At 38.9% G+C, this 14,592-nt stretch overlaps 1 protein-coding gene across 4 annotated transcripts in view; it reads right to left on the reverse strand.

Annotated features, from left to right (window-relative positions):
* Nucleotides 1-12,883, reverse strand: part of LOC145493903 (uncharacterized) — a 26,801-nt gene extending 13,918 nt beyond the window's left edge. The window contains exons 1-8 of one of the 4 annotated variants that reach the window (XM_081473383.1): nt 12,121-12,883; nt 11,015-11,928; nt 7,200-7,265; nt 6,387-6,461; nt 4,740-4,901; nt 3,970-4,047; nt 3,654-3,721; nt 241-351 (exon numbers count right to left, since the gene is read on the reverse strand). In XM_081473383.1, coding sequence (XP_081329509.1) covers nt 241-351; nt 3,654-3,721; nt 3,970-4,047; nt 4,740-4,901; nt 6,387-6,461; nt 7,200-7,263 — 558 coding nt within the window. In that variant the 5' untranslated portion in view covers nt 7,264-7,265; nt 11,015-11,928; nt 12,121-12,883. Of the gene's footprint in view, nt 1-240; nt 352-3,653; nt 3,722-3,969; nt 4,048-4,739; nt 4,902-6,386; nt 6,462-7,199; nt 7,266-11,014 lie in introns of all 4 variants that reach the window. The other 3 variants (XM_081473381.1, XM_081473382.1, XM_081473380.1) reach the window with 3 other exon arrangements.
* Between the last annotated feature and the right edge of the window lie 1,709 nt (nt 12,884-14,592).

The raw sequence follows: 14,592 nt of genomic DNA on the forward strand, positions 1-14,592 counted from the left end.
TCTCAATTATTAAACTGAATGTAACTTCTCTTTGCTCGAGTCATAACGTCATTTGCTCGAGTCATCACGCTATATGTAACAGCTCGTGCTAGCTCTGTGTTTCTAGTGAGTTATAGAAGTACATCTTTTAGGCCGCGCTTCTGTACAGGACGTTTTTTGAACACGATGTATCAAGTTCGACATTATTTAATTTCCTCTTTAATGGTGAGAATATATTTTCCTCTACTGAGCATTTCTTACCTTGCCGTTCACAGAGTGCGTTTCTGGATTGCTCTTTGCTTCTTGTAATTTAATTCGATCACCAACACATCTGGCTTGCAAATCTAATAATGTCTTGCTAGTGTTGTCAATCTGCTAAGGGTTAAGGGACATGACGTCACTTTGTAATGAAGATACTATCAAAAAGTATTGAAATATATACTTAGAAATTCGTTGCGTGGCTTATATTTATATTATTTTTTTCTAAGAGGACACGGTAACGAATCGAATCTCGACTTACTACTTTAACTGAAAAATGAATCAATGTCAGTCGAGTTTACTTCTTTGATCGTTGGTGTATTTGAGAGAATTCCACGTGAGAGGAAGTAAGAGAGACAGGCGGGCACGGACTCCCTATGTGGTTTTGTGGTCGCGTTGCCTCCAAATTACATTTTTGCTCTAACGAGAGTGTCTTTAATGGATTTGCAGACATGATAGGAGGATTTTGCAAATCGCATTTAGCAATGGCTGATATTCCAGTTTTCCTTCACTATTTGCTTGAGATTTTGCACTGCAGGATGGTATGTAGTAACAAAAGACAATATCCTCTTGTGATTCTTTTCTTTTTGTTTGAGTACCGATGCTCCTGAGGCAAAATTGACCCCTAGCAAATACTTTTCTATTAGCCTCGTGCTCGGAGCGTAGTTTGAATTTTGCAAGGTGCTCTTCAAATGTTGTGTTTGAAGAGTTAGTTCTAAGCAACCTCCTCGCCTGGTGGGTGGCATGAGGTGAAGTGTGTATATTGAAAGGTTTCTGTCGATTTTTAGTACGTTTTGATGTCCAAGATGGATTCTTTAGTGCATCGTTCTCCTTTAAATACCACTGTATCAAGGAAAGTAATCTCGTTAGTAGGGTGGAATTTGTTAGCTTTTTACTGTAGCCCTAAAGGGAGAAAACGTCACCAATGTAACGTTGCCATTCTCTTGGATTGCTGTTACTTTGTAGAATTAATTATTATTATTATTTTTTAAATTTCCATCATGAGGATATTAGCAAAAGACACTGCCGTTTTTGTTGTCATGACGGTTCCATGTTTTTTTTGGAGGTACTCCTCTCCATTAAACTGGAATGAGATTTCTTTTAGGATTAAGCCAAGCGTTTCCCTTAGGTAGTGCGTGTTATAATTGTGGAACTTATCGTACGTTTGGCATACTAGTTCTTTCTGTGGTATATTTGGTACAAGCTTGATACGTCCATTGATACTAGAATCGTATCTTTACCTATCTTCGTTCTATCAATAAATTTGATAAAATCAGTTATATAGAGGAGAGAAACTGACCCGCCACCTGCACTGCTTACTGATTTTTCTGATCCAAAAGAACAGCAAATGTTTTCAAAACCAAGGAGAAACAAACCTTAAAGAAAGGTCGACTTTGTGAACTCCTGCCGTCTGACCGAGTCTGTTACGCGTCACGTCTTCCGAAAAAGAGAAATTGACGTAAACAATGGGTTTGCAGAAGTCTCGAAATTAAATTTAGGATAAAGCTTCGCTCATTATTAACTTGCAGTGTGTTCTACACGTCAACAAAAAAGACTAGCAAACTGACCATCCATTTTGTTTTTCTATGTAGGGTGACGTTAAAAATTTTAATTTTCGCGGGAAAATTCAGCCTAAATAATGGTAAGAATTTCGCGAGTTTTAAACGTTTACCCATATTAATAACGTTGTCCAGCTTAAATAATCTATCCTGCAGTTCAACTAACTATTTTAAGGAGATCTTTTAGTAAATCATGAATGACAATCGCAGAAGGTCGCAATAAAATGATATTCTTCGCTAAACATCTGGCGGGAAATATCTCTCTCTGATATTTTTTATTGGACTTTGCGAGACAAATTACTCCGATTTGCCCGTAGATACCAATTGTAACTAAACTGGATATTGATAACCGTGTAAAAGACTTTCAGAAAAATGTTTTCCTGTAGAAATAAACTGCCGCACTTTTGAAAAATAATTCGCTGAAAAGTTTCTGGAATTTGTGCGAAGAATCTTTTAGGCTCACCTAAAGTTGCCCAAAATTTTGTCCATTCTACACCGCTTGAGGGGCCAAATTCATGTGGTGATATCTCGAAGAAAATCGAACGCCTACCCCGGCAAATGTCATGGTTATTAATCTATTTGGGTAGCTTTTATACTGTGAAAAGATGAAGCCTCGATCTTTTGGTCCTGCCCGGTTTTCTCTGACAATGACACTTAAGTAGTAAACTAAATGCAGTCAATATTAAATCGTAAGAAATGTATCTGTTATACATGCTTTTGCGTCTAATATCTGAGTTAGTCGTTGCGAAGATTTTTTACGAATGGATTTGTAGACGGCACCTTAGCCGATTAAGAGACACAGTGGCGTAACCAGACCCACTCGTAAACCAATTTAACACAGTTATAAGGATAAACCAGTTATTTGCGGGCTGGGAGATCCGTATACTGATCGAGAAACTGTGACCTCGGGCTTGAAAATGCTGCCCGAGGCCGCAGGCCGAGGGCAGCATTTTCCCAGCGGGTAAATAACATATATATCGTTGCGAAAAAACTAATCTATGTATTGCTATGCAATATATGTACTAAAAATTAGTCATTAACGAAGGAGGGTGGAAATTAATGTAAACTAGCATACCTACTAACCGGCGAAAAATGCTCTCACGGTCCAGTAATTCAATGCGTGAGTTTATTTTTCTGACTGTAAGAATCAAACGCTATTTTTTGTAGGCAATTTGTATGAGAATTCGGCGCGTAGCAGTGCAATGGGATTTGACCTCAGGGGTACAGTCAGCGGGGAGAAAATCATGGAAAAGTCATCATTTTTACCGCAGGAAACTCAAGTTGCAATTTCGTCTTGGTTGAAGCGAAAGGGGAAACCTTCGGAAAAACGGGGGCTTTTTTGATCTTTAGAAGAAGGCAATCTTATTTAACTAGCGTGTAGATAAATAATATTGGAGAGAGAGTAACATGACATCTTTTGGTATAATTATACATTTGAATCTGTAACTTGTTTTTATATGGGTTGTCAAGTAACAGAGCAAACTGATAAAAAATGAATTTCAAACTCTATTATTTCTCGAAATGAGTTTCTGCCCATTTTTTTGCGAGGTAACAACTTATACCCCCACGACTGTACAACGGAGAAGGGCTTTGATAAAAGCCCTCCTTAGGTTTTTGCTATCAAAATTTGCTGTGAAAGCATTGCGCTTTTTGTAAATATGCTGAAGCTACCATACCCCTAACTGTTAGGCTTCTTGAAGCCCTGCTATTATGCTTAGCGGGATTTTAGCGGCATGTAAGGGAAAACAGAGGGAGAGAGCACAGCTTTTCGTAAGTTAGCTATCCCATAGCTACTTTCACTAGAATCCCTGCATAGCTTGATAAGAACATAAATATACGTGATGTTATGAAGGATACTGCCAATCCCTTCTCACACCACGATATGACGTCTTCATAACACTGTAGCTGCTCACAAGCACTGGCTCCTACAATAGATTTTTTAATATCAGGTCAAAAAATACTACCTGCAATGCACAGTTGGGAACATCCAAAACCTGATTTATTCTTGTAAAAAGCCATATTCGTAAGTTGGTATTGGACCGGAAATAGCTTACAATGGAGGCTTATACGAGGGAATATCATTAAAAAGACACTGAATGTCATTTGCATTCAAAGAGTCGTATACGATAGCTTTCGACTTCATGTTATAAATCAGCTGAGTCAAGAATTTTACCTGTTTCTATGGCTTTAGTCAAGGTTGGTTCCAACTTGACGGCAGCTGTTGCATCATTCAGGGCCTGGTGAAAATTCCCTGATTTATAGAATTGAAAAAACATTACATCCACAGAAGAAGAAGAAGTAGGTTCTAGAAAATACCGGAAACTGTGTTGGTGAACATTGAAGAAAATAGAACTTTCCCACATTTCAACAAATAATGGTACCGAGTTTAGGTCAGGGTGGAAATGAATACAGCAAATATGTATCAAAATGTCTACTCCAACTTCGCTCTGGTGCTGTTGTTCGTACACACTGAAATAGGACACGGGAAAGGTCTACTTAACAAATTGACGTCAGTTTTTCATGCGTCTGTCTTGTTATTGATCATGAATTTCGTGATAACATTGTCAAAGTAGCTGACGACTTTCATAATGTTATGACGAAATTCACCATCAATAACAGGACAGAGGCATGAAAAACTGACGTAAATTTGTTTTTTACAATAACAAATTGTCAAATTGTCCGCTCTTGCTCATTGCATAGTCCGGTTATTGACAATGCAAATTAGCCAACGAGCGCGCAAGAATTTCTGCAGTTATTGTAAGACGAATGTTTATTACTCGTTTATTTCTGTGGGCTGATACTTTCCCCCGGAAAGTTACCAGCCCAATGTCATCTGTTTGATTGATATTTTCTGTTATAATCAATGAAAGGCTGAACACGAAGAAAGCAACAATTCCTTTTCATTAGTGGATAAATTTAAGAATTACGGGATCAATATCTTACCAAGACGGTAATAAGCTGTTGCTCTGTTGCTGTACAGCTTGGCATTCAGCTGGAAATCCTTACAGTTCACTTGAATTCCTTCCGTGTAGAAGTATATCGCGTTACAAACTTCTTTTTTTGTGAATTCTTTGTCACCTTCTTCCTGATAGACTTCTGCTATCGCTGAAAAAGCAAAGCTGATATAATTAGTAACTTACTTTGTACAGTGCCGGCATTGAATGATTAATTTTTTTCCCATACTCATAAATTACTTAAAGGAGCTCAGTCACGGTTCGCCATCCTTGACCATCCTTGTTCCTCTATGGTTCATTATTATCTCTTTGATGTTTTTCTATCTACTGAGCTATTATTTTCAGGTTTCCTTCCATTTAAAGGAGATTTGGTATGTGGCCAAAACAACTCAAAACACCGTGACTGAGGTCCTTTAAGAAGTTGATTATTTGCTTGCAAAGAAACACGGCTATAGGCAGCTAACATTATGTATCAGCACAATTTATAGTTAGGCTAAATTGCAGTTGCCTTCTCCTCATCGCCGCTTATCTCTGAAAAACACGTCTGAATCAAATGGCATTTAAAACTTTTTCAGTTCTTTTGTGAGAATTGCTTTGTGAGTTTTCACTTTGCAATGCAGTAGTTACCATTTTTAACTTAATATCACTCTGAAGACATGATTGATCATCGCATTTGTAAACACAAGTTTTAACTTTTACAACTGCTTAAAAGCAGTTGTGAAAATAAAGCCCGAAAAAATTCAGGCTTGCAATAGGAACGGATCCCGAGAACGGAATTCGAACCGATGACCTCCGCGATAGCCGGCGGTGCAGTGTTCTATCAGATGAGCTATCAAGCCAACTGGGAGCTGGTCACTGTGAGTTCGTAATATACCCGTAGATGGTGAAGATACAAGGGAATATGTGAAAGAACATATATTTGAACTGCGGGGAAAGATATGAAGGCAAGATTGATCGTCGCAGTTATAAACACAACTTCAAGGTGAAGCAGTTATTTCCAGGCTTTAATTTGGCTCGTATCTTCACCATTATATAATTTCACAACTCCTTAAGTTGTGTTTATAACTGCGATGATCAATCGCGTCTTCATATCTTTCTCCGCAGTTCAGGTACACGTTCTTTCATATATTTTACTTGATTAATATTCTAAAATTATTTTATCAAAAGGCCCTTTAGGCTACCCCAGTCTTGTTACGCTTATGAAACTATTGTTTAAAGCTTGGAGAAGCCTTACATGCAAACCGGGCGGTTATTGATTTATTCTTGTTTTTGTTTTTGTTTTTGTTTTGTTTTGTTTTGTTTTTTTTCAATAAAGCAAAACAAGATATCAAGTCACTGGCATGATAGGGTCAGCTTTTTAGTCGAATTTGGATAGAGTAATTAATTAATCGTACCTATTTGGTACGCTTCAGTTTCGGCGATATGGCGGGCTTGTTTGATCTTGTCAATAGCCAGTCAAATATAAAATATATTATTTTTTTACCCCAGAGTTTTCCCCGAAGACCCAGTCGCTGACCTCTGGGCCGGGCTCGTAAGCCATAGCTCAAAATGCCACCAAAACTAACTGAACAGGTTCGATTTGGTGTAAAATTAACACTGTATTAAATAATAAACTAGTTGTCAGTTATTTTCTCACCTTTTAGAGTATCATCATCAAAATCAAGTTTTTCCTCAGAAGGATGTGGGACTGGAGCTGGGTCTTGAGCTGTGACTGACAATACATCGGGAAAAGAAACCTCACTTTCTTTTCAAAAACTCTTTAGAGCGGCTTTCACATGAGTGTCGAAAAGTAATTGGTTTTGCATTACTACGCTACACGATTGGCTTACAACACTCGCGCCAGTTTTTCATCCAATCAGAAGTGAAACCAAAACCAATCCTTATTTGCAATTGCATGCACTCGTTTTCCCGCGCTTTGCGTCAGCTACATGTATTTGTTTCAAGTTTTGATTGGTTCACTAGATTGTCTGTATGTGTCCTTTGCTATTGGCTAGAGTTATTACCGTTTTGGTTTGACGGTACTCAATTGAAAACTACTCTATTACATAACCAACAACAATAATCCACAACAGAATTAAAATTAATTTACAGTTAATAGCAAATAGCGTTGAAAAACTTAGACAACAAAATAGTTCTCTACAAAAAAAAAAAGAAGGTATCGGATCTCTCGTTTGTCTTGTATCACATCATTACATCTTTATCCAATTTTATTGTATTTATTTATTTATTTATTTATTTATTTATTTTTTTTCTCCTTTCCCAGGTAGATTTCCAGACTCTACAGTGTAGACCTTGTTCACGACAAAGTAACATCGGGCTTCAAGTTCCACAACTATCTTAAAACCACGTAGTTTCCATTGCAATATTTGATAATTAACCAGCCGAGCTCTCGAACTGATGTCAAATATTTCATTTCTTGTTCAGTCATTAGGAGTTTTTGTCTTCTCACCTTCTAAAACATGTTCATCAAAATCCAGTTTTGCTTCACAAGAATTGACTTGACTTTCCGCCATGACTAAAATGCAAAGGCAAATACATGAAATTCATTGTATTTTTGTTCATTCGGTTACATTTTTTGGTTTCTGGTGGTCTCTCTGAACACTTCTAAAGAATACGATTATCTAGAACTTGCTTGAAGTCAAACAATGCCGTATAATTTAACTCTCCTGACAGCAGCCCGCCAGACTCAGAGGACTCTTCCATTCCAAGATAACAACTTTTCACAATTCTCGCGAGCGTGGACAAAGGAAATAATTTGAGAGCGCTTATTTGCACAATCAGAGTAACAATAGGTCAGACGTCAGTGGGGATCTCCCTTACTTAACAAAAAAAAAAAACAACAACAACAACAACAAAAACATTGAAGTGCCTCGTGACGCTGCGAGAGTATGACCGTAATACACGTGAATCAACGTTCTATAAGAAACAAGAAGATCTGTTAGATCTTATAACCGCGCTTTTAAAATTTAACTGTTTGCTTAGCACTACCGTCGGAACGGAGTGCACATTCCAAAGTAGTCATTGATGATTCTTTTCTTACTGTAGACATCACATCACTTGATCAACACAAACTGTATTATTGCACCATCAGTGGTAGCCATTGACAAATCTCCGATGACCTAATGGTCTTAAAGTGCCTATAACCCCAAAACATTTTTTTCGCCTAATCAAATCTCTGTATGGAATTGGGAAAAATGTCGCAAAAATTTTTGAATTCGGTTAAAACCCGAATTTTTTACGAATTTTTAAAGTTGGCGCTGTTAAGAGCACGACCGAGCATTCGGGAGAATGGGACTAGTGACGTCATTCCAGGCCATTGCCAGCGTCGCTCCAGTATAAACTCTCACGTTGTTTTGTGTGTGGGATAGAGTACTGAGGGTTAGTTTTTCGTCAAAAGAACTTTTATTTGACTCAACAAAAGTTTGAATATTCAAACGTACTTATAATGTCGTCCAGCGATTCTAGCTATGACTCTAGCTCGGACTCTGAGGCCGCAGAGGTCGAGGTCGAGTACGACTTAGAAGTCGAGGGTTCATCAAACCCGAGCGAACACGAAACCTCAGATGATGAACCAGATGCCTATGCGAATGAGCCGATGGCAGACGAGGAATGGCTGGCTCAATATGACGAGGAAAGAAAAACGGAGGAAGAACTAGAGAAGAAGCTTCAAAACCGATTAAGTGGATCAGAGGAAATCAAAGAATGGTTAGTTGGCATTGTTTTGCGTTGCTAGCGACGCGTGGCGACGCGCCATTTGCAAGTTTACGGTTGTCGGGTGCATATTCTACTATTATTTTAGCTGTTCTTCTTTGTAAATTTTGTTTGGTATTTTATTTCTTAGGTGTCATTGTGGCAAATGCAGCCTTGAATGTTTGCAAAACATCAGTGAATGCTAGTCCTCTTCTCGGAAATGCTTTGAGCACACTGCCGAGTACTTCGTGGGCTCCCAATGATCACGCTTAGATTTTACGAAGTCAACCCATTGCTTTCTTCTTTTTCGCTTCTGCGGTTCATCAGCCCCTTCAAAAGGTATGGGATGAAGCGAAATACCTTCTGCCTTACTTGGCTTATTATTACAGCCGAAAACAACGCATTTATCTGGCATTTTCAAGATTTCTGACCTTCCGAAGCGAAGCAAACGCGGTTCCAAACAAGAAAGCGATCAATGGCCTGGAATGACGTCACAAGTTTCGCTATACCCAGACCCTTTTCAGTGACTCTGTGACTCGGTCGTGTTTTGAAAAAGTGCCATTTTTCCGATCTTTAAAAAATCATAAAAAATCGCGGTTTGAACCGAATTAAAAAATTTCTGCGACATTTTTCTCAATTCCGTACAGAGATTTAATTAAGCGCAAAAAATGTTTTGGTGTTATAGGCACTTTAATCTTTGTAGAACTTTCTTCGGGATATGTATGGGCATGAACGATATAAATGACACGATAATAACACTATTAACAACAGCTTTCTTTCTTAAAAGTCATGATTAAATTTAATTGGTGTTTTCCACGAGTAAAGGGCTAGTAAAGTAGTCGCACAAGTCATATAATTTAATAATAAAACTCTATCCCGACCGATGTATCGATTTTGGTCACTCCAGTGACCACAGATTGAAAACGTGACAGAAAATTGGCGTTACTTTCGATTCTCACCAAATTTGGACAGTGGGATGATCTCATCATTAGCCAATTATAGGCCATCTTTCAGCTCTTTTCGTCATATCCCCCCCACGGGAGAATTTTGTCAAGTTAGCTAATTTAGTATGCAAGTCAACGTAATGGCGGTCACCGTCGACGAAATGTTTATTTGCTCAAAAATTGCGGCCAAATCTTTCGGAGATAGAAGTCAAGACATTTGTAAGGATACAGAAAGTAATTTAGGACCAGTTGCTGGCTTCTAAGACTGAATTTATCCAGAAGTAAGCTGTATTTTCGTTTTCGTGCCGAAAGCCACGCGATGAATTAATATTATCGGCTTTTTCTGCTGTCTTGTTCTGTTTTTTCTCTTGGTCTTTTTTGTAGTCCGCCGAGGCCAGTCTTTCGTCTAAATCAGTTGAAAAAAGTTCGAAAAAGATGTTCCCATTCAAGTTTAAGCTCTCAGCCGATAATTCTGGAGTTTTTTGGCCGAAACGTCAGCTTTGTTATGTTCGTGTTTTTCGGTTGCTATGGACAACCATGGCTTCCTTTGTTAGGTCAAGTCTAGGGAGTGAGGTCACAAAAAATTCTAATTAATTCTGGTTTTGTTCGATTTCTATGAAATTTTAACACGATAAAGCTGGATTGTTAAGGAATAGATTTACCGTCTGCCAATGTGTGGTAGCCATTAACGCTTAAGTGATATATCGCTTCGAAATCAGGGTTTCGAAGAGATTTTTTTGCAACGCGTGGGTTCGACGTGATTTTGTAATCGGAGGTTTTTGCTGACCCCGAAGGAAAAAATATCCGGAAAAGGTCATTTCATCGATGATTCCAACGAATATAAATATGTATATGTTCCGAGCGAAATTTCTGCTGAAAAAATATAATTTTTGACGAACGCTGGGTTTTTAATTTTTTTCGCGCGAAAGTCAGTATCGGAGATGAGATTTATTAATGTTTCAACAGCTTTTGGCGAGTAAACATCACAGGTTGCGTGACTCAAAATTTGGCGGAGTGAAAGCTTGGCTCTGGTCGCATACAAGACGAAAAAAAAACCACGGGTAAACCATGAACCGCGCTCGGCCCATGGCCGCGCGGTTAAAGAACAATCTGGCGAAAAAGAGCTTAAATTAAAGAGAAAAAGGCAACATGTATTCCAAACGACAAGCAAAAGGTTCCCACTCTCCCTACTCCCTATAAAATACACTCAACAAGCCACAAGTCATCACACAATGACAAGTCAAAAATTAAAACTACATGAGTGCACATCGGGGATATTACATTCCACAGTCATATGAAGACATAATGTGTTTTTCTAAGAAACAGTCGCTTATAAGAAATACGTTTGACACACTTGTCACACTAACTCAGTCACAAATGTCCGACCAAAAATCGCCGATTTCAGTGTGTACTTCCGCTGCAGTGCTTCGTTTACGTTTCACCGGGTTTTCAAATGTGAGAGCTAAGCAGTTTCTTGACATTTGCAAGTTGAATTGTTTCTAATTATCAGCTGATTAAACATCAAGCGTTCGTGCCCCGCGAGCAATCAGTTATAAAACACATACACTATACATATGGATTCAAAATGCGTCAGCAGAGATTATACATATATAAGGTATCAAACACCTACCTCAGTTCTTCACCTCGGCTAAACTGACACAAAAATACGATTGAGATAAGTCGGTATAGCCTATGGAGAAACGTTTTCATGAATTAATGCACAGGTCGATGTGAAACACTAGAATAGAATAGTTTCTGAATCGACGAGACTTTTTGCACAACTAACGTTACCATGTATTGAAAACGACTAAAAGCGAAACAAAAATTTGAATTATAAATAATCAAATAGGGGTTTTTCCCTCTTTCAAAGAAAAATTGGCACATCTGGCTCGTGACCTCATAATATTAATCTCACTAGTACACGTGATCAATAGTGTAAGAGAAAGGTAGAAAAGCCGCCTGTATGTTGCTTGATTACTTCCCTTGTAGTTTTTTGGTAATTTTAGTCAGTTTTTCAACCTTGATCAGGTAGACACCCTTATTTTCAAAGTATTTAAACATCAGACGACTGACAGTGACAGCTATGTCAATCCGTGACGCACCCTTCCTTCCTTCCCGCTCAGAGGAGCTATAAGACAGCTTCCTCGTAGGCTACTTCGCGAATATCACAGAATGCCCTACAACCGCGAAAGTCTATCGAAGTTAACTGCTTTCTTTCAGACTTTTTCTTTTTCTCACCTGATTACTTTTAAGGATATATCGTGACAATGGGCAACTCTCAGTCACCAGCGAGTCACGTACGCGTCATCGGCAAATTACACTTAAACATCGCTATAAGTCTAACACACGACATATTTACACTTAGATCACCGAACTTGCCTCTTTCTACTTTGAAAAACACACAGTCGCCCTTTGAGAAATAAATGGACTAAGAAGCAATTGAGTACTCGGGTATAAAGTTGAGGCCGGAAAGCACGTTTGATACGGGAAGTTCAATGACCTTCAGTGAACTTGAGTGATATCGAGTGGTCGGTGTCGCAATTTCTGGATATTAAATACATAACAATGAGTAACGTTGTAGAAAAAAAAAAACATACAACAGCAGCATTTTTAATCACTAGGCATAATTTGAACACTTTATTCCCCACGAGAAACCAGATCTAAGATACAGACAATGCATATCTATTCAAAATGCGTCAACAAAGATTATGCATCTATTTTGTATCGAATGCCTACCTCAGACCTTCACCTCAGCTGATCAGACAGAAACCCATGATTCCGATGACTCGGTAGCCTATGTAGAATAGTTCACAGCAAGTCGTTGAGAAATATTGGGAAGTCTGAGTTTCTGAAAAGACGAAACTTCTGCACAAACAATCCTACGTGCCTTGTAAAACGACTGAATGTAAAATCAAATGTTGATTTACAAAAATAGTAATCAAGAGGGGGTTTCCCTCATTCCATACATAAGAGATCAGTGCACTGATATGGCTCGTGACCTCATAATATTAAGCTGGCTTGTACACGTGATCAATAGTGCAAGAGAAAGGGAGAAAAGTAGCCTGTATGTTACTTGCTTGATTACTTTCTTTGCACTTGTAAAGTATTTTTGGTCAGTTTTTCATTTTTGACTGCGAATACGCCCTTATTGTCAAATTATCTAAACGCCAAATGATTGACAACTTTGTCCATGCGTGACACATCCTGTCAAGTTATCCTTGTTCTCCTTCCCTTCACCCCTGCTCAGAAGAGCTGTAAAGACAGCTTCCTCACAGGCTACTTCGCAAACGTCACAGAACTGATCCCCTTACAAGAGCGGAAGTCTATCGTAGTTAACTATTCTCGTTCAGACTCTTTTTTCACACTTGATTACTTTTTTAAAGGATATATTGTAACAATGAGCTATTCTTAGTCAACAGCGAGTAACGTCATAAATTAGCCTTCTTCTTTCAACTTGGCACCGCTAAAAGACGAAAACACGACGATCACATAAATTGCCTCCTCCCCCTTTGTAATACAGTCAGTCTTCCTCTTCGAGAAATTGCAACGAATCAACTGAACGTTTGGGTATAAAGTCGAGGCGGCAACATGTAATAGGTACGGAAAGTTGAATGACCTTAAATGATCTTCATCGAGAGGTGGGCGTCGCGATTTCTGTGATTTCTGGATGTCATATGCACATGAAAATCAAGGTTCTCTATGAACAAATCCGTAGATTTCCCCGTTAATGATGATTGACATGAGCTAAGCTTTACCTAAAATGGAATTACTCTTGTCTTAAAATACTAGGTCCGCATTGAGGACAAAAAAAAGAGGAAAACGCAGGGAATTGTTCCTTATTTTCAGTTCTTTAGTATTTCAATGTCGAATGGCTTTCCCTGCATACTACAGGAAGTACAAGAACAGCTGCACTACATAAAATACAGTGCTCCGACAGATTTATGCATTTTCGATTGAGCCCCTCTACTTTGCAAACTTCTCGTCGCCTAATTGAAACCGATAAAGGTTGCCGAACAAGTTTTTCTTGTCGCCTGAAGACGAAAGCTAGTCTTCTTTACGCGACTCAGAGCTGCTACATCGAGTCCGCGGGTATTAAGACAACAAATCATAAAAGGCTGGGAATAAGATCGAAGCGACTCTGCTCGCGGGGTTGCTGCGAAAGATCTTCAGAGAAATCAAAGATTTTTTTTTAAGAATTACAAACACACAACATGTAAGCCATAGGATGCAATCTGCTAGGTCGCGTAACGTCAAAACCGTGTTCTTATCGGTTCCAAACCTGAATAAAATGACCAATCGATAAAGGTTCACACAAATCATCTTCATTGATTGGTCATCTGTTATCGACATCAATCGATGTATTGATATTGATTGGTACCGATTGTCATCGATTGGACACCGTGGGAAACTAAAGTCATATAAGAGTTCGTATTAGCCTCCTACGCAGACGCCCTTTGGGCTCGTCACGCAATCTTTCTCTTACACTTTGGGGAGAAAGATTGCGTGACGAACCCTAAGAGCACTTGCGTAGGAGGCTAAGTTCGTATATTTACGATTGCTCCTAGGAAGTACAAATACTGTCAAGTTTCTCAACTAAATACCTTACCTTAAAGGCCAGGTTAAACTAGGAAACATTGTTGCGGAAGCATTTTTTCTTGCTATGTTTCGACCTGTTTGCGGGGTGGCTAGATTAGCGTGAAACAAACAAAATACTTTGCTGCCCCGGTGGCTAAACGAGGAAACAAAGAGCCACGCATGCGCATTATAATAAACTGACTTTCGAAGAAGACTGGGGAGACATCTTTTTTGTTCTGGGGCTTGTTCTCTCATAATTTGTGATCTTTTGTAATTGTCCCTTGTGATACCATATTTCTCTGAAATCCGTGCATCGATTCGACAGTAAGCCACTTCCTTCTGTCCACTCGCCCGTCAGTTACTTTCCTTCTTTCCCTTCCCCTTTCTCTCACCTGTTTGTGGCTCTTCTACTTCGACCTCGCGGTTAGCCAATGTTGTACGCTCGCCGTTACTGGGAGCATTTTTAATGGGCAGCACTGGAACCTTGTCAACATTGTTTTCATGGCGGCTAAACTGGGAAACATGTGCTTCGGACGCGAAATTTGTGTCCGGTAAGCAAAAATATTCTGGACTTGGGGCAAAAACATTTTGTGTTTCCGAGCAGCAAAATTTGTTTCCGCAACATATGTTTCC

The sequence above is a fragment of the Orbicella franksi genome, chromosome 7 (genome assembly GCF_964199315.1).
Source record: "Orbicella franksi chromosome 7, jaOrbFran1.1, whole genome shotgun sequence".
Taxonomy (NCBI): domain Eukaryota; kingdom Metazoa; phylum Cnidaria; class Anthozoa; order Scleractinia; family Merulinidae; genus Orbicella; species Orbicella franksi.